Genomic DNA, 25,592 nt, shown 5'->3' with positions numbered 1-25,592 from the left:
GTAGTTAACATCTCGCCACCGCATCTTACATGAACTCACAGGGCAGGCAAACTCGTCGAAGCCCTGAAGCCTGTTCTCGGAGCGAACGACACACAATGTCAAGGGACGTGGGCGACCTTGTAAGTATTCGCCTCGACAGACGAATGTTGCTAGGGCCAAGACCCGTGTGCTCGCTGTGTGAATGCGTGCGTGCAGTCCACTCGTCCGTGGGCGGCCTGGGCGACAGCTTCTACGAATACTTGCTCAAGGCCTGGATCATGTCTGACAAGAAGGACACGGAGGCGCGCAAGATGTACGACGACGCCATCGAGGTGAGGCACCTCCCGACAGGCGAACTGTGACACTCCGCAACCCCCCCCGCCCGCCACCCGCGCATCCCCCCACACCCACCCCACACCCCCCTTTCCCCGCCAGCTTCAAGAATGACTTGGGAGCGTGTGCGGTGCGTGCCAAATGTTTCAAAGTTACGCCGCCGAATGAATAAACAAAGATAAAGGAACCACCGGGAGCCCCGCCAGATGGAAAATTACTGCAACGGTCAACTTGGTGGCGATACGATTTTCCGCGCTGTTGTGGTTTGATCCTCGCCGATGTTGCTGTCCTTTGACAAATGTTACTCGCCGGGCATGCCACCGGGTGCCGCGAGTTAATCGTGGAAGTCGTCGGCCTGTCGTTTTTCTCCGCCGTTTGCCCTCTCGTGTTAATCTGTTGCCCCTAGGAGCCCGCGTAGACTTCGCCGCTCGGAGATTTAAGGTTGGTGCAGGTACGCGTCCCCAATTACAGGCGCTAATACAGTGCCGCCGTTGGCCGGTCCCCGGCATATTTTAAATGTTCGTGGTCCCTTGGAGGCTCTCCGAGTGTTAGTTGAGCCGTGCAGGAGCGAGCCAAAGCACAGCGGCCACATGAGAGCGAGTGACGAGGCTGGGGTTCGACGTAGCCGTGGGCGGGCATGGATGTCTGCCGTGGGCACGAGAGCAGATGCTTCACGCACATGCTTGGTTTTTAACATTCTCCAACTGAGGTTGAGCACACGAATGCTTGTTTGCCTGTTCGTCGGTCTGTAACGTGGAGTGACGATAACACTTGCGGTATAAAGTTGTGTTGCTGTGTAAGGCATTTACTCTGCAGGAATCCGATCACGTTTGCTCAAAACTTACCGATTTAAAAACCAGCATTTCAAGGTTCAGCCTTGTCGGCGAAGGCAACGAAGTCACGCCTCATTCGTTCTCCTCTCGCCTCCCGACGATGTCACGACGCGCGATGCCGCCTCGTTGCGCTCCTCTGTAGGCGGCATTGTTTTCTCTGAGAGCGAACGGTGTGGTGTTCGAGTGCGTTGCACGCGCTCAAACGACATTCCTAATTTTTCCTTTTCTTTCCTCACGTTTACGATCGGCGGGGCGGGGGGGGGGGTGTGTGCGGGGTGCATACAGGGCATTGAGCGGCACCTGGTGCGCAAGTCTGAGGGCGGCCTCACCTACATTGGCGAGTGGAAGAACGGCCACCTGGAAAAGAAGATGGGACACCTGACGTGTTTTGCGGGCGGCATGTTCGCGCTGGGCGCCGACGGCTCGCCGGGCGACAAGGCGGGCCACTTCCTGGAGCTGGGCGCCAAGATAGCGCACACGTGCCACGAGTCGTACGCTCGCACGGGTGAGTCGTCGTCGCCGCCGCCGCCGTCGTAGAGCGAGACTGGATGTGAAAAGAGCTTGTTTAGCTATGTAGCTCGGTGGGCCTTAGCTGGTAAAAAATGAATAATAGATTGGGTGTAACGTACGGATGCGTCAGCCTCTGGGTGTTTGATGGTAACCAGGCCTTCCTTCTACGTCTTTCTCAACAACACATCAGAAATATTCTTGGTTCTTTCGGTAAAGTCACGTAGAAGGGAAATAATAAAATAATATTAATATAAAACAATAAAAATTCTCACGACCTTTCGACTGCAACACACGCAATCGTCATCAGGTGTGAAATCCACAGCAAGAAAATCAGAATCCGAATATTTATACTGCAGGAATTCGATGAGCTATGAAGCCCTTTTGTCCAGTAAGGGCAGGTCAGGACATTACAACAACAAACAATACAAAAAAAACCGATAGGAGTCCAAAGTATAGGAAAGGTATTCATACTCTTTGGTTTTTTCTGTAAAGTCACGTAGAATTATAGGAAAGGTAAGCAAATTGTGAAGGAAACACATTTTATTTTACCAGGTAAGGTCCACTGAACTGTATAGCTCTTTTTCATAAGCGACCTGGCCACAAACGGTAACTCAACGAAGTGGCTTATCACGTGGAAATTTATAGCAGCCAAATACTCTATAAATTTCAAGGCTCATTTTATTTTTCATTGCTTCCCCTTGGGCCGACAAGAGAGATGTGGGTTTGGTGGCTGCCCCCTGCTTAGCCACATCCCTCTCACTTGCCTCACTGCACCTGCTCCTATGTGCAGTGTGAGTGTTTGCACCGCAATAAAAATAAATCTATAAAAACTACATCGGTGAACTTGAACGTTCCCAGTATTGATCTCCGAGCCACCCGTTCAACTCTTATGAATTGACTTTTCATTTTAATTGCATCCACATTATAAACAACAAATCGGCAGTCCTGAATTGCGTGATGTCTCTGTGTCCTTTTCTACTTTTTAAGGGGCAAAAGGTTCGGGGAGGTCACTCGGAATTGTTTGGAGGCGAGCAATAGCTCTTCCTGTCTTTCTCTCTCGAGAGAGAATCCACAGCCTTTACGGGGTGGCTCAGTGGCATTTTTACTGCCACTTTCAGATCATGTGTGGGGGGCTTTGGGGATGGGGCTCTCCAATGAAGAGGGGGGCCCTGTGTTTATCGATTATATTTTATTTTGTTTCTGGTTTTGAAGCCGTGCTGTTGCAGCAGTGCGGAGGCTGCTGTTGTCTCTCGTTTACAATCTGCGCCCGCATCGTAATTTTGTGACTCACTTGCCGTGCCGTGGTGGCGAGATGTTAACTCTCTCGCCTGGTATGCAGGAGGTCAGGGTTTTAATCCCGACCCTCACCGCCTGCTGTACATTTGGAGTTTGCGTGTTGTCTCTCCCCCCCCCCCCCCCCCCCTCCCCCCGTGGTGTCGTGGATCTTTCTCCGGGTACCTTCGGTTTATCCCCTCCACATTCTAGAATAAACGTCGCGCGTTGAGAGTATTTGGCCGCTATAAATTTCCACACGATGACAAGCCCACTTCGTTGGCGCTATCATTTGCTATAGCCAGGTCGCTTCTGAAAAAGAGCTACGAAGCTCGGTGTGGCCCTTACCTGGTAAAATAAAACACGGTTTGTGGTTTTCGTTTTGACTCGTATTTATTTGCCGTTTGCTCTCCGCCACCGCCAGCTCTGAAGCTCGGACCGGAGGCGTTCAAATTCGACGGCGGTGCAGAGGCGGTGGCTGTGCGCCAGAACGAGAAGTACTACATCCTGCGGCCCGAGGTTCTGGAGACGTACTGGTACATGTGGAGGTTCACGCACGACCCCAAGTACCGACAGTGGGGCTGGGAGGCAGCGCAGGTATGTGGTCCGAATCGCCGCATCGTATTATTATTGTTGTTTGTCGTTTCTTTACAGCTGATTTTTGTGTTTAGTTGTCGTCCTCCCTCTGCCCCCCCACACCGCACTTCCGGTTAGCGTGGTTGGCTACGGAGAAATATCCGCAACAGATGGGATGTGATGATTGCCAACAGTGAAGGACTGCTGTCGGAAGTTCGTGGGTGGGAGAAAGAGAGAGAGAGCGAGAGCCCTGATTTGGCGAGCGGGCGATCGGCGTCTTCTCGAGGTGTACGCAAAGTGCCCAGAAGTGCTTTAAGAGACAAACCTTACTGATTGGCTGTGTCGGGTGGTGGCGGAGTTTAACGACACATTTATATATTTACGCGATCTGACCCAAAACACCTCTGTTATGGATGATATCGGTCGCGAAATCCTACGTGTTCAGCTATTTTAAGAGCTTGCGCAACTTTTCAGCGGTCTTATCAAACCTCCCCTTTTCCCGCTTGCCTGCCCCATTCCGAAGCGTGCGCGTGTCAAGATCGAGCGCGCTTCCCTCTGCATGCAGCGCGCACACCCTGTAACGCTGAGAGGGTACCAGTGGGGTTATTTTTTCATTTTTAACTGTTTATGTTACGTTGCCAATCATCGCACAGGTCCTTAATTATCATCGAGTCTGATGGGTTTTAATCAGGATGCACGCATCATCTAGAGCAGCGCGCGCGTGCACACGTGCGCGTACCCGGTTACGTCTCCTGGCGGAGCCTCCTTACGCGTGCGTATGTGGTATGTGCGCGTGCACGTGCACGAAACGGCAAATGGGGAGCGTAATATGTAATTTTTGCGCAATTTAGCTCTCTTGATGAGCTTCCTCCATCCCGATGCGTCCATTCGAGTGGGCCAAACGTACATTGCATTCGGCATTTAGCATCTGCTGTTGATTACGTCCGGGCATAACGTCGGTTCCCGCCGAGTCCGGGTTTGCTTCGTGGTCGCGGGAAATGCGGCCACGGGTGTGACGGAGGCATGCGACACCGCATTTTCACGAAGATAGAGGCCTCCCACAGCTGCGCAAATGCACTGGTCGCAACCGCTGTCGCCGAAGAGTTACGAACAACGTGAAAATGAGGTCACGCTCATTACACACTAAGTGCTCGCCACAAATAAACCACAGCTGCTCTCTGAGCTCGTCAAAAAGCATAAACCGTCACGCGAACTCCGGTAATCCTCGCAGCAGCAGCAGCAGCGGCGGATTTTGTCTGGCCGTCGAATAAAGACGGTCGCCGCGGCGCACCGCTTTCAGGTGCGCTTCCACGGCCGTCTGGAACGCGCTCTTCCTTCCGATATTAGGAAGCCACTGCAGCTATGGACTTTGAAATTATCTAGATTGACCACTCATTTCTTGAGAACTGCTTTTTGTGTTAAGTTTGTCCTCCTTCCTCCGCACCTCCGATTAGCACGGTTGGCTACCTACTGTGGCGAAAGAAGTTCAAATTATATACATCCGTACAACATTCTGCCCGTTCGCGAGGCTCTAAATGATTCACAGCGTGCCCGGTCCCGTATGCAATCGTATAATCCCACTTCGGCAGCTGTGCGTCGTGGGCGTTGCGGTGTTGGTGGGGGGCGGTGCTGGCGGTGCTGGCGGTGATTCAATCTTTGTAAATTTTATTTTTGGACCTGTGCCACCAAGCCCCCACCACAGTTGGCGTCGTTTTTTAAAATCATCTCGCGATGCATTAACGGCGTGCGTGCGTACGTACAGCTCTCCCCTTTTCCACGTGCCAGGCAGATGGTATTGCCAGGGTGATTGATTGGAGGGTTAATAAGCATTGGCAGTCTAGTAAAGACACGATGAAGCCAATGAGCTGTAAGAATTCGGGAGTGATAAACCGAGCCAGTAAAAGTCTCCGCAGGCACCAACTTTTTTTTTTTACAAGATGTAAATCTTGTTTTAAACAATAACTGTTGACAACGCGGACATATTTACTCTTTCTGTTGTTCCATGACTTATTTTGTATTCTTGTTGATTCTTGTCCACTGATAACATTCACTATATCGCTACTATTATTATTGTTAAGGACACGTCAGCAGCCCTAGATTCTTAACGGCCGTGGTGAAGTATAGGTTTCACTGCGCAGGTTTACAAGCCGGTCCTCTACGATGTATCACAGACCGGTGCGCTGTTGCCCGTGGGCATATGTATGGTACGCGGTTTTCTCTGCATACTTTCAATCTCTTGCCATTCGGAAATGGTTTCGTTCCGCCCTTCGCAGAACAAAGAATCGTCCGGAAGGATAAAACAGATTTAATATTGTCACGATACACGAAATATCGTGTCACCACGCACGCACGCACGCGACACCATTCCGCTGGCAGCCCAGCGCGTTATTTTCCACGCTGTGATCGCAACAACTCTGAACGTTGCAATGGAAGGATAGCCCCAGCGTGAGTCTCGCTGGAGGCTGTGTCTGCGCTCCACCCGCGATGGAGCGTGGCGGGGGGCCACCGATGGCCGGGTAGCGCACCACAGCCGCCCGCCAGACCGAGACGGTGGCGTTGGGGGGGAGGGGACGTGGGCGTTGAGCCAAACCGACCACTGCCGTTTTTTCCCCCCTCCTTGGCGTGGCTCCTACGCGGCCAGCTGGGCACAGCCGACATGCCCGCGCGGCTCCGTTTCACCCACAGAGTTCCACTTGTGATTGTGAACTGCGAGCTCGTACAAGAGGGACGCCCACGGGCATCGCGGACAGATTGTGGGACAGTTGGGACCGTGTTTTCTAGAAACGTTCGGGATGAGAAGGGAACTCGTGCGAACCCGTACCAGAGACAGAGATTTTTGGAATAGGTCATAATACAATGATGTGCACTTGGACAGCGAACACGGGAAAAACCAATAATGCGGTGGGAAGATGACTAATTTTAATTGACGGGTGAGCAGGTCACCAACGCAATGAGCGCTGGCAGAAGACAGGGAAATGGAAAGAGAATCTGCACCGCTGCCAATCCTCTGGCAGGATGATGGGCACAAGACGAGCCCATTGTTGACACGGATGCTAAATTGCTCGTTGTATCTTTAAAGCCAGCTTTGGCAGTGCCCTCGCTCACCACGTAACTAAACTATTTTTACTTCACCAGGTAAGGCCCACTGAGCTATATAGCTCTTTTTTTTTTAGAAGTAACCTGGCCACAAATTAAAGCTCAAGGAAGTGACTCACCAAGTGGAAATTTATAGCCGCCAAATAATCTGAACGCACGTTGATTCTAAATGTGGAGGGAACCCAGAGAAAAATCCACGCGACCACAGTGCAAGGACATGCAAACTCCAAATATACAACAGGCGTCAGGGTCGGGATTAAACCCACGACCTCCTGCATACCAGGCGAGGTAGTTAACATCTCCTAGCCACCGCGTGCCCACATGGCCACCACGACCGTGCGCACAGAGGCTGGTCCTCGGAATGATGGACAAACATCACAATCGTGTCCGCGGTAGTAGTAGTAGAATGACGATGGTGATCATTTTCAGGCCTTTGTCAATTCACTGCTAGATGAAGGTCGTAGGAGTTGTTTGACCACACTTCACCGTACTGGTTAGTGCGGATTGGTGAAAGGGGAGGGGTGTGCCAAGGAGCGGTTTAGCGATCGCTCACCACTTGTTAGCGCGTGCCGCGGAATTCTAATTTGGGTCTCCTTGCTCTACCCACGGTGTCGTAAAAAATAATAATTCAGCTATTTGTCCGCACGTGTCTTCAGTGAGCATTCGTGGTCAATCTGTTGGCCCCTCAAGAGTTTGTGTTTGCTGGGGTCACGTCCCTCTCTAAAACAAAGCTGCATTTTTGTTTATTTTGCCGATTTTAAGTACCATGATAAAGGTTTTTTGGGGGGTTAGATTGCGAAAATATGAAAGTGTCGTTAAACCCGCCACCACCTGACGCAGCCAATTAGTAAGGTTTGTCACGTAAACAAAACGTGCCAATTAAGTTATTGCTTTAGCATTGCCGGTGTATTGGGAGAGGAAGCTTCATCAGGCGATAGCAGGAATTGTGAAGAAGTCCTCCTGTTTCGGTCTTAACGACACATTAATATTCACGCGATCTAACCCAAAAATAAAACCCTTTATAATGGATAATATATGTCGCGAGAGCCTACTGCTACTACGTGTTAAACTGATTTAGAGTACATTGCTTATCCATGTATTCCCGTGTGTGTCCGTTGAGTCGTGAACAGGAAAATATTGCTAGAGAACAAGTGAGCAGTCGTAGTACGATTGTCGCCCTGGTGGGTTATATTTTCTTGTTCTGTGTGCGCAAGAGAGTGTGTGAGCAACCGCCCCCCGCCCATGCTCTTACTTTTGCTACGCTCGTTTACCCCGTGGGAACGCCTCGCCCGGGTCACGTGTACTCTCTTTCAAGGAGGGTGCTAGAGGAGGGGGAGGGGTTGGCGATGATTGCTGTGTGCTGTAATCCCAGTCTTTAGAAGGAAACAAAAAAAAATCAAAATCATAGTCAACTTCTGTCACCTCATGTCTTCGTAAGTTCTGGTCTCCGCTGGGCCCCTCTTTAGAGTCGCTGCGTGCGTAGCCTCTGCTGATTCTCCGCTTCCTCGTGTCCCCTCGCCCCCCCACCCCACGGCAGGCCATCGAGCAGCACTGCAAGGTGTCGGGAGGCTACTCGGGGGTCAAGGACGTGTACTCGGGGTCGCCCATGCACGACGACGTCCAGCAGAGCTTCTTCCTGGCCGAGACCCTCAAGTGAGTTGCGAGCGCGGCCACTGGCGCCTGCCCGCGGTGGCGAGATGTTAACTGCCTCACCTGGTATGACGGAGGCCGTGGGTTCGATCCCGACCTTGATTCCTGTGGTCGCGTGGATTTTTCTCCGGGTCCTCTGGATTTTTCCCTCTACATTTAGAGTCAACGTGCTTTTAGAGCGTTTGGCTGCTTTAAATATCGACATTGGCAGCCAGGTTGCTTCTGAAAAAGAGCTATAGAGGTCAGTGGGCCTTACCTGGTGAAAATAGATGAGTACCGACCCCACCTCTTCCACAACCTCTGGTCAGCGTGATCAATGTGGATCCCAAACACCCACTGTAGAGCTCCCTCTGGTGGAAAGGCACCTTCCACCTGCGGGGGGTGTGTGCGGGCAGTTGCTGGGCTGCACCTTTGTACGTGTGTATGCACGATGAATTTCTTTCACACCGTACGTAGCCAACCGCGCTAACCGGAGGCGCGGGGGGGGGGGTAGACAAGATACTCTACACAAAAAGCAGTTCGAAAGGAATTAGTTTTCAGTATAGATTTCGTCGCTTCCTAATATCGGAAGGAAGGGCGTTCCAGACGGCCGCAGAAGCGCATCTGCAAGCGCGCGATGCGAGTGACCGTCTTTGTTCGATTAAATAGTTAATCACAGTCTCCACTGGTAAAGACACACCGCTGACTTTGCCGCCAGGGGTGGCACCGCTATGTGACGTCGGCGGGTTGGTGGGGGGCAGCGTCGTAGCGTGGTTGGAATGGGCCCTGGTGTGGGGGGTGAAAGCCGCCCCCCACAACCACCCCCGTCCAATTTAACCCCTCTAGATAGCCCCACCATCCGGGCCCCTTCAGCCTGTTGCAGGCCCCGCTTGGATCGCCGTCGCCCGCGCGGTCCCGGTGACGGTGGCGTCGTGTTCGGCAGGTACCTCTACCTGCTGTTCTCCGAAGATGACCTGCTGCCGCTGGATCACTGGGTGCTGAACACCGAGGCTCACCCGCTCCCCGTGCTGCACCCCCCCAACGCCACGGCGGGCGCCACCGCCCCTCACCGCGCCGCAGCGCCCGTGCTGTGAGCGCCGTGCCGTGAACCGCCGCTACCCCCCCCTACCCTCGACCCGCGCGTCGGCCAGCGCTCCGAGGATTGGACAGGAACACGAGGGCCTGGCTCTCTCCCACCACCGACCCCTCCCACCCCCCCCCCCCACCACCACCACGACGAGTCGACGCGACTCCCCAAGCGACGAGGAGAGAGCGAGAGACAATGAGAGGAACGCGCCGGACCGCGACGTCGTGTGGATTTAAACGGCGGGCCAAGCGGCACGCAAAGCGGATTACGATTTTTTGTGTTTCCTTCCCCCCCCCCTCTTTAGAGTTTGCGTTAGATTTTGGGGATGGTGGTGGTGGGGTTGGGGGGGGGTGGTGATGGTTATTTCCTGTCTCATGTCTGTCCGGCGATTGTGGGTTAACGAAAAGGGTGGGGTGGGGGGGCACGTTTTTCGTGGCGTTTACTGCAGCGGGCAGTGCGTGCCGCTGCTGCCTGCCATCGTACACACACACACACACAGGCAGATTGACCTCCATGCCACATACACACACACACACCCCTTTCGTTTTTCTCTCCCCGTGTACAGTTTATTAGGGATTATGGTATTAATGCACTCAACATTGCACACACGGACCGTAGAGGTCTTAATCTTTCAAAGGATAAATAACCTCTTTGTCAGTTATTAATGAAATTAAAATGTAGAGTGACATTGTCGAAAACATTGGAAGTTCGTTAAGCTCTGTGTACAGTACTTGAGCGGAGTATTACAGTGTAGTGGTGTACTTAACGCTTGAGTATATTAAGCATTTTGGATTCGTGTGGAATGGACTGGTTGTGTGTCTGTGTGTGCGTGGTGAGGCCTGCGCACAAGTCTTGCAGGTTCAAATGCCTCAATATTGGCATCAAGCAAAACCCACGTTGAAAATATATCGAAGTCAACTTTGTCCTTGATATTTTTTTGTTGATGATGATGATTATTATCATTGATGATGAGCGGGACCAGCGCGAGAACCTCACTTGTGATTCTAAACACCCGTCCACTTACCTCCCGTAATGAAACGGTGACGCGGCGGGAGACACGTTCACAAACACGGCCCCTTGGAATTTCCGCTACTTCCGTGCACAAATCGACGGGCCAAAAACAAACGACGAGTAATTCACTAAAACGTCTGTGGCCTGGTTAATACGGTGACTTTTTTTGTTTGCCTGGCCTCTCGCCCGCGAGGGAGTGAGCGAGCGCCGTGCTCGGCTTGCACGCCGAAGTCCACACCAGGATTGGAACGTCGTCATCGTCGTCGTCGTCGTCAGGAAATCAAGCCAACAGTGCAGCCACTGCGCAACGCGTTTCCCTTCGTAACGGGACATCGTTGAGATTTTTTTTTTTACACCGTTACTGTAAAAGACTAAATGTCGATGGCCGTCAAACCGGTTGCAAAGTGTCAAACGTATATCGGGACGTTACTTCTTTATACTTTTCTTCCGCTCTGCGTTGGCGACATTCCTCGCGAAGAAAAATAAATCCCCGTCGAAATCAAAAACGGCATGGGAACAAATGGCGGGTGAATCGTGATCCCTCGCAGTGGCATAATAATCCAAGGTCACGATTAAAGAAACGTCGCTTCGTGTTTTTTCCCTTTCCCCCCTTTTCGTTCTTAACCTCAGTGGAGGGGTGTGGTGGGGACTTTGGGCCAACGCTCAGACAAGCGGGACATGTCGAGGGAGAAGAGTTGTGACTTACATTGCTGTTGAGCCCCGGCTTGCTCCAGCCCGGCTAATCGTTGCCTGCCAAGCGATACGAGAAAGGGTCGAACGGTTGCTGCTTTGTAAACGTGAAAACGTGCCTCTCTTAACCTGGCGTATCGTCAAGCGGGGGGAGGTGGGGGGGCGTGGACCCTCTGTATTGTTGCAATGCGGTGCAACGCTCGCGGTTGTGTGCTCTACGGGCAGAATAGGGCGTCGTCGTAAGTTGAAGGCTTGTGTGCGCGGAAATTGACGACGTCTGGCGGGGAACGGGGTGAGCGTACAAAGCGAAACCCACATTCGGTCCGGTTTCAGCAGCAGCAGCAGCAGCAGCTGCCCAGCGGAGCCAAAATGGCAGGCAAGGAGCTTGCAGATCGCACAACCCTCCGTGTGAGAAGATTTTTTTAGTTTTACTACTACTACTACGTCACACGATAACTTCACATTCTTTTATGGTGCCAGCCGCTCAAGCCCCCCCGGATATTGACGGCGTCAATCTCCTCATTTCCCTTTTATCGCTGCGTACACGTGCAAGACAATGTGAACTTTAATAACGTCGATTGCAAGAGATTGGACTCTGGTTGACGGGTATCAGCCGTCGGTGTTCTTTCCAATCAAATGTTGTTTTAACGCGGGCGCTGTTGCGGGATAAGAGACGCGTCCTGTCGTCGCTGCTGCTCGTTAGTTTCGTGAGTTGGGAAGTCTTCCCGTTCAGCACGCAATTCTTGGGAGGTCGTCGTTTTGCCTTTTTAGTCGCGCGGTTGGTTCAAGCGCCAATCGCGTGGGGTTTGTTGTTGTTTCTACTTGGCGGGCTCGAAGGCAGATTGAGGGGACCGTGTGCGTCTCAAGTTCTGTCTTTCATACGACACGTGGTGTGGCCTCTCCTCCCTTTCCGCGTCACCCCGCCAAGCTATTCTTGCTGTACACTGCGTTGTTTTCCCCACGTGTGCGATAGTCACCTTCGAGAGTCGCTGCTCCTGGTGGGTCCTGGCCTCGTGCCGTGTTGTGCTCCTTAAACAAATTTTTTTTCTATAAAAAAATCCCAGGAGAATGTTATCTATCCGGTATTTCCGTAATATTATTTGCAGATATTTTCGCTTCACATCGTGGGGGTATGGGGGGGGGGAATTTAAAACATTTCCAATGTAATTGGGGCATTTTTACACAATCCGTACGTTACGTTCTAGCCTATTCTCAACGTGGAATTCCATATTTTTTAAAATCCTTTATATTAAGTTCGCGTGCTTGCTTGCGTGCGTGCGTGCTTGCTTGCTTGCGTGCTTGCTTGCTTACGACCGTGCAAATCTTTCGGTCGTTTTTTAACCCACTTCCCGTGATCTAATCGAGCTGACATTTTCCACACAGACTCGTTGTGCCAGACAATTATTGTTCGTGAAAAAAAATTCCCAAAATTTTACACTTTTTAGGCAAAAAAAAATTTATTTTACATATATTCAAATAGAACTCATTCATGGCTTTGGCTGAACGTCACAGTATAAGAGCCCAGAGCGTAACCCCTCCACAGGCCGTGGTGGAGTAGCGCAGTTGGTAGCGCCCTCGCTTCCCATGCCAAAGGTCGCGGGATCGATCCCCGCGTCCTCCACAGGCGAATATATTTTTAAATCCTTTATATTAAGTTCGCTGCCACGCATATAAAGGATTTATAGTGAAAAATTTAGTTTTTACGGGTGATACTTATTACTTTTCGTAACGTGCGTTTTAAAAAAAAAGAGTGAAATGCGTGTGCACTCTTGAGCAAAGGGAAAGGACCTCGCGTTCTGCCAGCAAAAACACATTTCAAAACCCATTTGCTGTAGTTATTTGCCGCAAACAGCAGAGCCGCCACCGCCTCGTGTGATTGGGTGACGCCACAGGGTCCAAATCTGACCCCGGTGGTAAAGCCAGTCCCTCTATTCTCTAAATGCTTTCCGCCAAAGTGACAGCGTTGGTCCGGTGATGAGAATTGAGCTCCCAGCCTCTCGCTCAGCCGCGCCCGTTGCGTGTTCCCTGGCGCTGATGAGAATTGTTTCTGTGCAGGGGTTACCAACACCGATGTGTTGTCCCTAACGTGCACGGGATTTTTTTCTTCTTTTTTTTTTTTTACCTCGTGGAGTGCAAAGACGGCTGGGATGGCGGACGGAGGGAGCGACATTTGGAGGGAACACCGCTCCCGGTCCTCTGGCGCGTTACGCTGTGAAAATAAATAAATAAACATGACCCCGCGGTGCCACGTGCTGACCCCTTTCAATGATGGCGAGCCCAGATTTTGCGGAGCGTGTTTGATGGTCTGGGGGGGGGGGGGACAGTGTGGAATCACGTGACGCAACCGCGGGGGGTGTGGGGGGGGGGCAGCTTACGTGCGTGCGCGTGCCTTGGGACCGCTTGCGATTTTGATCCATTTACAGGAGCAAAAACGAAATATATATCAAATAAAAGACACGCTGCGATGAAACACGTCGCCCACGTTAAAGCATAATAATTAAGAAACATTACATGAACGCTCACGTCTTTTTTTTTATCACCACCACCAATTAATGAACTGTCCGCATCAAAGAGGGTTGGGGAGGGGGGTAGTGACGGCATCGCCTGACCGCTCAGCGCCCCGGGATATGCACGAGCGGAGCGATGACACTGGAGGTTGGGGGGAGGGGGGGTACCCTGGGGGGTACTCTTTTAATGATCAGCGCGAAATCCAATTGGGGGGGCATTTGGTGCTGCTTTTATATCGGCACCAAATTCATTAGCGGGCGTGGGGTGGTGGTGACTCCACGTGTTTTTGCGGCAGTCTGTAGCACAAATGCTGTTTACTTTTCACTCTGTTGTGTTGTCATGTTGACCATCATCTCCCCCCCCAACCCAACCCACTCCCCAAGAAGGAATAACGGGATCGATCGAACGAATGACGGAGGGGAAAATCCTGACTGGGATTCGAACTTATAACTTGATCATCGGGAAACCTTTGTTGGTTTACAGCCTAAACTATCGTGACCATCGTGTATAAATGTACGCAATGTACTGCAAGCACTGCATATTTAACAGATACTCAATGATTATCCGTATGCTGTGGCTAGTAGTGAATCTCGCGAGGCTACAGTGGTAATTGTGTGTCTGTATATGATGCGTGGTGGAGCCAGTTCTTGCAATATCAGTTCTCTCATTTTGTGCCCTTTAAAAAAAAAATAACAATCACCGACCCCTTTAATTTATCATATTGCTAGCTGGAGCTGTACAAGATGAACATTGCAATTTGTATAAACACGTTGGTGTCGGCGATTTCGTTAGCTTGTTTATTGATTATGTTTATGGTTTTTCTCAATGTAGGAAATTGTAGTCTCGATTATAATTAGTTTTTTTTTTGTTCTCTTTTGATGCTCGTAATTGTTTTTTTTTCACCCCACTCGTGTCTTGGGGTGATTTACAAAGATGTGTTTCGTCTAAAAAAAAAAACATGCTGTGTATGAGATTGTCTTTTTTTTGTAACGGCACCGTCGTCCAAACAGTACAGGTCGTCGATGATTTTTTGTTTGTCGTCGTTTAACGTTTCATTGACCCCCCCCCCCGCCCGCCACTTCATTGCAGCAATGAAGGAAAATGAAGGGGGGTCGGTGGGAGCGTTGACTTAGCAAAAACAAACAACACAAAACGCCCTATGCCCCGGTTGTTTCATTGTGATTTTTGTTGTTTTACAAATCTGATCTTCGTTAAATCTTGACTTCGTTGTTTGACCCCCCTCCCTCCCTCCCCCGCTTGTGAAATTCGTGGTAGGGTCTCTGTACAAGATTCCCAGATGGTCGGGGTGGAAGGGGCGGTGGCGGGGGGGGGGGGGTTTAATGAATTAATTTCTATGTGCAACACGTGTGGTACGAAGTCGTGTTTTATGAAATTCAAATCCATTCGGTGCTGTTCCTCGCACAGGCTTATTTCTCATTTCCCGTCGACGTGACATTGAATGGCGCCCCCGTTTTGTATTTTTTCCTGCGCGCTGTGTCATTTCGTTTCCAATGCTTTGAACGATTGGCTCCCGCCTTCCATATAAATATTCTCAATGCGCCCTTTGGGGCGGGGGTGGGAGGTAGATCGCTTAAGAAGGACGCGGCGGCAACTGCAGGCATCCGCGCGGATGGTTACACGCGGCGACGGAAACCTTCCGTGACCGTGGACTCACCTGGTAGATCCGCCAACTCTTAGTCCTTGCAGCCCCTCAACTCCCCCCCCCCCCCCCCCAAAAACCCCATTTCCCACAGCAGCCAATCTTCTCAATTCTCCGGTACAAATCGATCCTTCGATACGCTCGCCATCAATTGACGTATGAATTTGGGTGAAACGCATCATTCGCGGGGCGCCGATTGATCGGTGCACGTGGGTAAAGCTTGTGTCTGGGGAACACGAGGAAGGTGGAGTTTTGAGAACGGCTGTTGTGCGATTTTTTTTTTGCGTGAAATTCATTTCCCCGAGCCTGCAGCAGCCACCGCCGGGTTAACCCAGACGGAGATTGCAAGCTTACAATGAGCACTTTTATTTTGTGTAAATTGCGTCAATCCAGGCATTGACGGTGAGCCGGCATATGCTCTTTTCAGTTTGAAACCTGCAATTAGATTTCTGGGCTCGGCTGCGAAATGCAAAAGTGAACGTGCTGGCTTGTAGCGTTGACAGGGCTTTCGTTCTTGGAATGCGGTCCCCTCCTCCTCGTGTTCCTTACCACGCTTGTTGTGACCCAAGTGCAGGCGAAAGCAAGTCCTGGTTGTCCTCTCCTTACGATAGAGATGCGTTACGACGGTCCCCATCGTAATTCAAAAATATCGTAAGTCGGACCATCGTAACTGGGGGACTGTCTGCACTGTAGTTTCAATTTCAAGGATGTCAAAGCGTGTGCACACCTGACGTGGGTAAAAATACCTCCCCGGACAGCATCGTTACCCCACAACAGGACTCATCCCACACCTCTGGCTGCCTTCATAGCAGGCTCTCGGCCAATCTCGATGCGTTTTGCGGTTTTTTACCGCGTGATGTTCGGCACTACGTCAGACGTTTCGTATCACGTGTTGAGAGCTTGTTAAGGAGCTGGATTGAGCAGCGTCATTATCGGGCATTGGTGGTGGCTGCTGTTGGTGTCTTTTTTTCTTCCCTGGGGTTTGAAGCCGATTGCCATATCAAGTAGCGCGCGGTACGGACCCGAAAACACATCGGGACAGCTGGTTACAGGCACAACCGCGAAAACCCTACGCCAGGGGTCGGCAACCTACGGCTCCGGAGCCGCATGCGGCTCTTTACAGGCTGCTTCTTGACGATATGTACAGTATGTACTCAGATGCATTGCGGCTCTTGAAATACTGAATTTTGTACCGAATTGGAAAGAAATGGCTCTTCTTGTTATTTTGGTTGCCGACCCCTGCCCTACGCCCTACCCAGTGCTACTTCAGCCATCGTGTCCACAACGTGTCACCGGCTCCCGGCACACTCGGCATCCCGGACACGCCATCGGTGGTCTAAACTTGGAAGTAAATGAGGTGCCCTATCGGGACACATCTCACTTCAAAGAGGGGCCCGGCCCGGCCGTGGTTGCGAACGCGCGATTTGACGGCCGCCGCCGTGTGGACGCGAAAGCCGCGGCGAGTCTTCGGTGGGAATAATTGGTTGGCCACGCAGACCGAATTCCCTGCGCGCACGTGTTTGATCATGTTTGATGAACAATGTATTTCTGCCCCCCCCCCCCAACCTCCTCTCCTCCCACCTCCTCCACTATCGCGCGGAAGATGACCGAGGGCGCCTTGCCCCGCTCGGCATTATTGTGGCGGAGGAGGGGGGGGGGGGGGGAGTTGGTTTACCACCGCAGGCCCGTCCATGCGTAATGCTGCAACATTTGCATTCGAGACGGCGGAGGGGGGGGGGGTATAAATGCGTTTCGGACGGCTGTGCGAGGCAGGGGAGCTCGCCGAGGTAATCTCCAGGGGTTGTGCAAGTGAAAAAAGGCTCGCTCGGGCAGGACTGCTTGACAAGAACCGTTCGCGTTCGAGCCCCCCCCTTCAACGTCACGGCGGCGTGCATGCAGCATTCCCGTTGAAAGCCCTTCTTTGAATGCGCATTGGGGACCGCGCGGACGGGGAGTGCACGTGGGTCCACGTGGCGGCCACGTGCTCGTCCCCTGGGGGGGTTGGCGGCGGTTGTGGTGGTTGTGGTAGTTGTGATAGTGGCAGTGGTGCCGGGTTGTCCCTAGGGGTCCCGTGGGCCATCGAGCTCTGCGTGACCTTTTCCGCTCGGTCACGCGTGTCGCTCCGCTCTCTGTAGCTGTGAATTTTGCCTAACGGAGCGACACGCAAGACGAATGGAAACATGGGACACGAGTGGCTGTGCGTGTCTCTATATCTCCTGGTGTGTGTGTGTGTTCTTGTATGTGTGGTTCTATGTCTCTATCCAAGTTGTGTTTGGGTCTCATATATCTGTGTGTGGGTATGTTCCTCTCTCTCTCCTGGTGTGTGTATCTCCTTATGTGTGCGCGTGTGTGTGTTGAAATGTCTATCTTCTGGTCTGTGTCTCATATCTGTGTGTGTGGACATTATCTCTCTCCTGGGATGCGCTTGTGTGTGTGTCTGTGCGGAGCGGTTTGCGCGGTGTAGCGCGCTGCGCTACGAACCCGGCGACCCGAGTTCGCATCCCGCTCACGCCAAGATCAGTGACGATTATCGGAACCGGTCATGGGCCTCCCCTACGTCGACTCAGCCTCAAATTAGTACCTAGTGTGTAAACATCGCCACTTGGGGGGGTGAGGGGGGACAAAAGGCGACCGGGCGTGGTGCTGTGCCACCTACCCCCTTCGTGTGCCGTTCCGGCCTTCATAGGTGCTCGCTAACAGCACTTGCCCCAACAGTATGTTAAGGCTATACGGGGGATCTTTGTCTTTGTTGTCTCTCAACACCGCAACTACCACCAACCCAACCCTATGTTAGCGCTATCACAGAGTCCATTTTGCCACGGTGCACTTTCTGTGTTGTTCGTGCCGTTAAGGAGCACGTCTTAGGAGAAGTTGAGAAAGAAGCTGAAGAAAAAGAGGAAAAATCTTTAACGAAATGTCACGCTATTGCGTCCAGCCCGGTGGAAAACCCCCCGCTATGAGATTAAGTATAAATAATATATATGGCAGCAATAGAAGCGGCCTCATTTTATTTTAGCCACGTGTTCGTTTCGAAACGCAGACAAAATTCCGATCGCCCGCCCGCCTCGACGTATTATTGGGCTTGCACTAAATTCCGTGGAGCGAATGGTGGGGAGATGTTTCGCTTGTCTTTGTCATTAATTTTAATTGCCGTGCGTTCTGCTTGAGTCATTCGCCATACTACGTCCGTGATATGTGATGTGTATGAGGGTTTGGAAGAAGAAAAACAACCTGATCACGTTTTGAAATTGTTTTTTTTTTGGTGACAAGGTATGTGTCATGTACATAACTGTATATCATGTGAATAATAAATTTCTTTGTATAAAGGGATTGCAGTTACCGGTGTAGATTTGGCACGTGTGTGTGTGTGTATTGCACAATGTTTTTTTCTCTTGATTACTTTTGTGTCCATTTCCGTAATATCATAAGTCCTCAATATCCTCTTCCGTTGGACAGATGTTCCACGCACAATCTCACGTCAACCGAAGCTAACCAAACACATCCTGATTTTTTTTGTTATGGCCGGGACAGTCCCTGGTGATTTCGGAACGACTTATCCCCAGCCTCTCCAAAGCATTTGTGAAAATCAGGAATGTGTCGCTCGCTTTGAATTGTCCGAACTCTGCGTTCGACTCGCGGGAAATACTAATTTAAATTCTTGGTTCTTTCGGTAAAGTCATGTAAATGGACAACTAAAAATCTAAAATAAAAGCAAACACCCCACGACATTTCGCCTGAAGACCGCTTGTGTTGCGATCAAAGCGTCGTGGGTTTTTTGCTTTTATTTTCTATTTACGTGACTTTACCGAAATAACTAAGAATATGAATTCCTGCAGTCACGAACGTTTGAAGTCTAAATTTTATAATAATTTAAATTCATGAAGGGCCCTTTAAACAATCGTTCTCAGGACGCTATGCATGGAAAAAGTTAACCAAGTCGTGGTCTCTGGGCAGTTGGTGGGGCTAGCGGCCGAGTGGGTGGGGGCTAGCGGCCGAGTGGGCGGGGCTAGCGGCCGAGTGGGCGGGGGCTAGCGGCCGAGTGGGCGGGGCTAGCGACCGAGTGGGTGGGGGCTAGCGGCCGAGTGGGCGGGGCTAGCGGCCGAGTGGGCGGGGCTAGCGGCCGAGTGGGCGGGGCTAGCGGCCGAGTGGGGGGGGTAGCGGCCGAGTGGGCGGGGCTAGCGGCCGAGTTGGCGGGGCTAGCGGCCGAGTGGGCGGGGCTAGCGACCGAGTGGGTGGGGGCTAGCGGCCGAGTGGGGGGGTTAGCGGCCGAGTGGGCGGGGCTAGCGGTCGAGTGGGCGGGGCTAGCGGCCGAGTGGGCGGGGCTAGCGGCCGAGTGGGCGGGGGCTAGCGGCCGAGTTGGCGGGGCTAGCGACCGAGTGGGTGGGGGCTAGCGGCCGAGTGGGCGGGGCTAGCGGCCGAGTGGGCGGGGCTAGCGGCCGAGTGGGCGGGGCTAGCGACCGAGTGGGCGGGGCTAGCGGCCGAGTGGGCGGGGCTAGCGGCCGAGTGGGCGGGGCTAGCGGCCGAGTGGGCGGGGTTAGCGGCCGAGTGGGCGGGGCTAGCGGCCGAGTGGGCGGGGGCTAGCGGCCGAGTGGGTGGGGGCTAGCGGCCGAGTGGGTGGGGGCTAGCGGCCGAGTGGGTGGGGGCTAGCGGCCGAGTGGGTGGGGTTAGCGGCCGAGTGGGTGGGGGCTAGCGACCGAGTGGGTGGGGCTAGCGGCCGAGTGGGTGGGGGCTAGCGGCCGAGTGGGTGGGGACTAGCGGTCGAGTGGGCGGGGCTAGCGGCCGAGTGGGTGGGGGCTAGCGGCCGAGTGGGTGGGGGCTAGCGACCGAGTGGGCGGGGCTAGCGGCCGAGTGGGTGGGGGCTAGCGACCGAGTGGGCGGGGCTAGCGGCCGAGTGGGTGGGGGCTAGCGACCGAGTGGGTGGGGGCTAGCGACCGAGTGGGCGGGGCTAGCGGCCGAGTGGGTGGGGGCTAGCGACCAAGTGGGCGGGGCTAGCGACCGAGTGGGTGGGGGCTAGCGACCGAGTGGGTGGGGGCTAGCGGCCGAGTGGGTGGGGGCTAGCTGCCGAGTGGGTGGGGGCTAGCGGCCGAGTGGGTGGGGGCTAGCGGCCGAGTGGGCGGGGGCTAGCGGCCGAGTGGGTGGGGGCTAGCGGCCGGGTGGGCGGGGTTAGATGCTGAGTGGATGAGGCTGTTGGAAGTGGGAGGGGCTGAACGCTCTCCGTGTCCCGGTGTGAACATCCCAGGAATTGGTCGGCATTAACTGAAACGCACCGAGTGGTGTGCCTACGATAATCACCCAGGGATGTCCTTAACGCTCGTGACGTCACTCCACATCGACCAGCCCCCCCTCATTAATATTCATGAGCGCGTGACGTCACTCAACATCGAACAGCCCCCCCTCATCAATAATCATGAGCAGGTGACGTCCTACAAATGGACACCCCACCCCCCCCCCATTATTTGCTACTATAATGAGCCAAAAATGTCTGTGTGCAACGCTCGTGACGTCACACCACGTCGACCAGCCCCCCTCATTAATAATCATGAACAGGTTACGGCCTCCACATGGACCCCCCCCCTCATTAATAATCATCAGCAGGTGACGTCACTCCACATGGAGCACCCTCCCCCCTCATTGACATGACTCCACATCTAACAACCGCCCTCATTAATCATGAACGTGACTTTACCGTAAGAACCAAAGAGTATGAATCGCTGCAGTCACGAAAGCTTTAAGTCAAGATTTAATCATGAGCAGGTTACGCCCTCCAAATGGACACCCACCCCCCCACCATTCATAATAATTATTATCGGGTGACGTCACTCCACATGGGGGGCCGAGGCGCCTCCTGCCCCCTCCTCGGCGTCAACTTACAACCCTCGCTACAAATGAAGAACCCTCACGTCACGTGATCTCCGTTGGATGTGGACACGGGCTTCCTGCACGGCACTGCCAGTCAGAGCCAAGAGGCCGTCCATAAATGACGTCACGCGATTTTGGACGATTTTTTACCGCCCCCCCTTCGTCACACGGCGTCACAAAATGTCAGACCCCCCCCCCCCTCAAATATGACGTCACAAAGCTCTGCCCCCCCCCCCCCCCAAACCATATTTCCATTTTGAAAATAAAACATGCTTCAAATCGCTTTAAATAGTCATCGTAGTGCGTATTTAATGTGCCGCTGCACTCTGATGTTGTAGGAGAAAACATTTATTAAAAAGTATATTTAATTAAGCAGAACGTGTTGTCTATATTTATTTAAAGTTGCGCATTTTGATGTGACGTCACATTCTCAAACCCCCTCTCCCCTCGTCACACATCGTCACAAATGTCTGACCCCCCCCCCAGGTGCGTGACGTCATTCATGGACGGCCCCCAAAGGGCGAGTCACGTGGCCAGGTTTCGCGTTCGAACGCACCACGTGGCCTGCGCATTGGGACGCACCACGTGGCCTGCGCATTGGGACGCACCACGTGGCCTGCGCATTGGGACGCACCACGTGGCCTGCGCATTGGGACGCACCACGTGGCCTGCGCATTGGGACGCACCACGTGGCCTGCGCATTGGGACGCACCACGTGGCCTGCGCATTGGGACGCACCACGTGGCCACGCTCCGCGGTTGACGCGCGCGATGGCGCCGCGTCGAATGGGACGTTGGTGACCTCTGTTGGCGCTCCACGTGACGTGTGCAGCTCGTCTGAAACATCCACTGCTTGAATGAATGCCTTGGGGGCCGTCCATAAATGACGTCACGCACCTAGGGGGGGGGAGGGGGTCCGACATTTGTGACGATGTGTGACGAGGGGAGGGGGGGGGGTTGAGAAATGTGACGTCACATCAAAATGCGCAACTTTTAATAAATGTAGACAACACGTTCTACTTAATTAAATAGACTTTTTGATAAATGTTTTCTCCTACAACATCAGAGTGCAGCGCCACATTAAATACGCACTACAATGACAATAGTTTAAAGCGATTTGAAGCATGTTTTTAAAAAAAATGGGGGGGGGGCAGAGCTTTGTGACGTCATATTTGAGGGGGGGGGGGCTGACTTTGTGACGCCGTGTGGCGAAGGTGGGGGGGGGGGGTAAAAAATCGTCCAAAATCGCGTGACGTCATTTATGGACGGCCGCTTTGCCCCCGCTCCGTTGCGGTTGTGGGCTCTTATTTGACCAGATTTTTTCTTCTAGATTTGAAGTTTTCGTGACTGCAAGTATCCATACATTTTTGGTTCTTTCGGTAAAGTCACGTAGGTGAAAAATAAAAATAATAAAAATCATAAAATGAAAATAAATCACGACGTTTCGGAGGCAACACAAGCTTCCGTCGTCAGTTGGAAACATAATTTATTGACCGCGCTGGCGGGCGTGAATTGACAAGAAGATGGGAATGTATAAGTATGGTAACAACTGGCGCTTCACATTCAGACAGAGTGGTGGACTGCTGTTCTGGGAATTACTCTGTTTTCATTTCACCAGGCGAGGCCCACTGAGCTGTACAGCTCTTTTTCAGAAGCGACCTGGCCACAAATGATAGTTCAACAAAGTGGTCTATCACGTTCAAATTCATAGCAGCCAAATACTCTGAGCGCACGTTTCTAAGTGCGGAGGGGAAAAAAACAGGACCCAGAGAAAAATCCACGGGGAGAAGATGCAAACTCCAAATATACAGCAGGCGTCGGGGTCGTATTTGCGTGACATCTATCTCACCTTGCTTTGTCCGTAACCTGTTTATATGATGATCGGAATATTTCGTGGAATAACGCAGCACTAAATTTCGATTTAAAGCTTTCGTGACTGCAGGGATTCATCTTCTTGTTTTTTTCGGTAAAGTCACGTAGAAGGGAAGTAATAAAATAATAAAAAATAAAACATAATAAAATAAAATGATATTATATTATAATAAAACATAATAATAAAATTATATTATAATATTTTATTATGTTTTATTTTTATTATTTCAATTCTACGTGAATTTACCGAAAGAACCAAGAAAACGTAGCACTAGTGATAGGCATCCCTCGAACTCTCAAATAATTCAAGGCGGCCGTGTGCCTTGCCGGTCCCCATAGGGCAGGGGTCGGAAACCTACGGCTCCGGAGCCGCATGCGGCTCTTTACGGTCTGCTTCTTGACGATATGTACGTATGTACAGTATGTACTCAGATGCATTGCGGCTCTTGAAATATTGAATTTTGTACCGAATTGGAAAGAAATGGCTCTTCTTGTTATTTTGGTTGCCGACCCCTGCCATAGGGCATAGGTGCTCGCGAACAGCACTTGTCCCGACAGACTGTATGGCTATATGGGGTGCCTTTGTGTGTGTGTGTGAGTGAGTGGACGAGTGAATGCGTGCGTGAGTGAGTGGGTGAGTGAATGGGTGGGTGAGTGAATGCGTGGATGAGTGAATAAGTGGGTCAGTGCGTGAATGAGTGGACGAGTGAATTCGTGGTTGAGTGAGTGGGTGGGTGAGTTAATGGTTGGGTGAGTGAATGCATGGATGAGTGAATAAGTGGGTTAGTGCGTGACTGAATAAGCGGGTCAGTGCGTGGGTGAGTAAACGAGTGGGCGAGTAAATGCGTGGATGAGTGAATAAGTGGGTCAGTGCGTGGGTGAGTGAATGAGTGGGTGCGTGAATATGTGGGTGAGTAAATGCGTGGGTGAGTGAATAAGTGGGTCAGTGCGTGGTGAGTGAATGAGTGGACGAGTGAATGAGTGGGCGAGTGAATGAGTGGGCGAGTGAATGCGTGGGCGAGTGAATGAGTGGGCGAGTGAATGAATGAATGAGTGGGTGAGTGAATGAGTGGGCGAGTGAATGAGTGAATGAGTAGGTGAGTGAATGCGTGGGTGAGTGAATGCGTGGGTGAGTGAATGAGTGAATGAGTGGGTGAGTGAATGAGTGGGCGAATGAATGAGTGAACGAGTGGGTGAGTGAATGCGTGGGTGAGTGCGTGGATGGCCTGTTCGAGCAGCCGCACGTCCCTCTGCCCGTTGACCTTTGACCTGCCGACTTCCGTTCCGAAACAAATTTTAACCAGGGCGAGTCATCTTTCTCTCGCTTTCTGCGATCTATCCAGGTCGAGCGACTCGCCGTCGATGTCCATTTTGACGTGACCGCAAATAACGATCGCTCTCTCCCCGCGTAATGGGTGAGAGTGGTGTCAGCCACGGAGCCGAGACTCACAACACACGCGGTGGAACAGACACACACCAGCACACATTTAAAGCTGCGAAGAGATAATCGTGTATTAATTCTAGATTTGAAGCTTTCGTGACTGCAAGGATTCATACTGTTAGTTCTTTCGGTAAAGTCACGCAGGTAAAAAATGAAATTTAAATTGATAAAAAATAAAATAATAAAAAATCACGACGTTTCGGAGGCAACACAAGTGTCCGTCATCAGGTGGGACCGTCACAGCCAGATTTGCTGCATCAAATGAGGCAGCGATTCAAGATGCAAGCTATTATTACCTTGTTATCGCGGCATCTCTTGAGGAAGGCCAGCGTCTCGAGAAGCTGTGACTTCTTGTCTCGTTGTCTGTTAAAAATTCTAACAGATAGGTGGAATTCCTCCCCGTAGAGGGTATTCATTCTATATTTGAAGCTTTCGTGACTGCAATGATTCATACTCTTAGTTCTTTCGGTAAAGTCACGTAGGTAAAAAATGAAATGAAAATTAATAAAAAATAAAATAATAAAAAAAACGTTTCGGAGGCGGTCCCACCTGATGACAGAGACTTGTATTTTTTTTAATTATTATTTTATTTTTTATTAATTTAAATTTAAAAATTTTACCTACGTGACTTTACCGAAAGAACTAAGAGTATAGAGAATCGTGTGTTTAGCACGTAGGCTTTCACAAGCGACGACATCACATGGATCCCTCTATTTAAGAACGAAACGGGAGGATTTCTCCACAAACGACCGAAAGATTTGCACGGTCGTGAGCGCGCAAGCAAGCAAGCAAGTGAACTTAGTATAAAGGATTTAAAAAGAGCTTCATAGCTCATCGGATTTCTCCAGGATGAATACAGATTTTGATCCTGATTAAATTTTTTGGCGAATTTATCACTGGATCTTCACGTTCATATCACGTATATATATAAATTACATAGCCATCATTACGACTCATTGACGTGTGACATGAAGTCACCTGTGGGTGTCCCTGTTTTAATTAAAGCCTGGCACACTGTTATTTTTAATTCCACCAAAATACCATTAGCAGCCCAGAGAGGGTACCTAAACGGAGTCCCGAGTGCACTCTGATGATGATGACGTTGTTGTTGTTGATCTGGTGGTGGTCGTTGTTGATGTTGTTGTTGTTGATCTGGTGGTTGTTGTTGTTGTTGTTCTCGAGCGCCACTTGCAGGCCGTACGTGGCGCCGTCATTCTACGCAGCCAATTTCTGATTT

At 51.6% G+C, this 25,592-nt stretch overlaps 1 protein-coding gene across 1 annotated transcript in view; it reads left to right on the top strand.

Annotated features, from left to right (window-relative positions):
• The window catches only part of LOC133351763 (mannosyl-oligosaccharide 1,2-alpha-mannosidase IA-like), a 94,545-nt gene extending 76,478 nt beyond the window's left edge, over positions 1–18,067 (top strand). Inside the window, exons 8-12 of the mRNA XM_061567253.1 lie at positions 196–311; positions 1,431–1,650; positions 3,352–3,524; positions 8,137–8,252; positions 9,172–18,067. Coding sequence (XP_061423237.1) covers positions 196–311; positions 1,431–1,650; positions 3,352–3,524; positions 8,137–8,252; positions 9,172–9,322 — 776 coding nt within the window. The 3' untranslated portion in view covers positions 9,323–18,067. The remainder of the gene's footprint in view (positions 1–195; positions 312–1,430; positions 1,651–3,351; positions 3,525–8,136; positions 8,253–9,171) is intronic.
• Positions 18,068–25,592: the final 7,525 nt, after the last annotated feature.

Source organism: Lethenteron reissneri, chromosome 5 (genome assembly GCF_015708825.2).
Source record: "Lethenteron reissneri isolate LAM-NWPU_2019-01 chromosome 5, ASM1570882v1, whole genome shotgun sequence".
NCBI classification, from domain to species: domain Eukaryota; kingdom Metazoa; phylum Chordata; class Hyperoartia; order Petromyzontiformes; family Petromyzontidae; genus Lethenteron; species Lethenteron reissneri.
The sequence above is the reverse complement of the archived record's forward strand: the minus strand, read 5'-3'. Positions and strand labels throughout refer to the sequence as shown.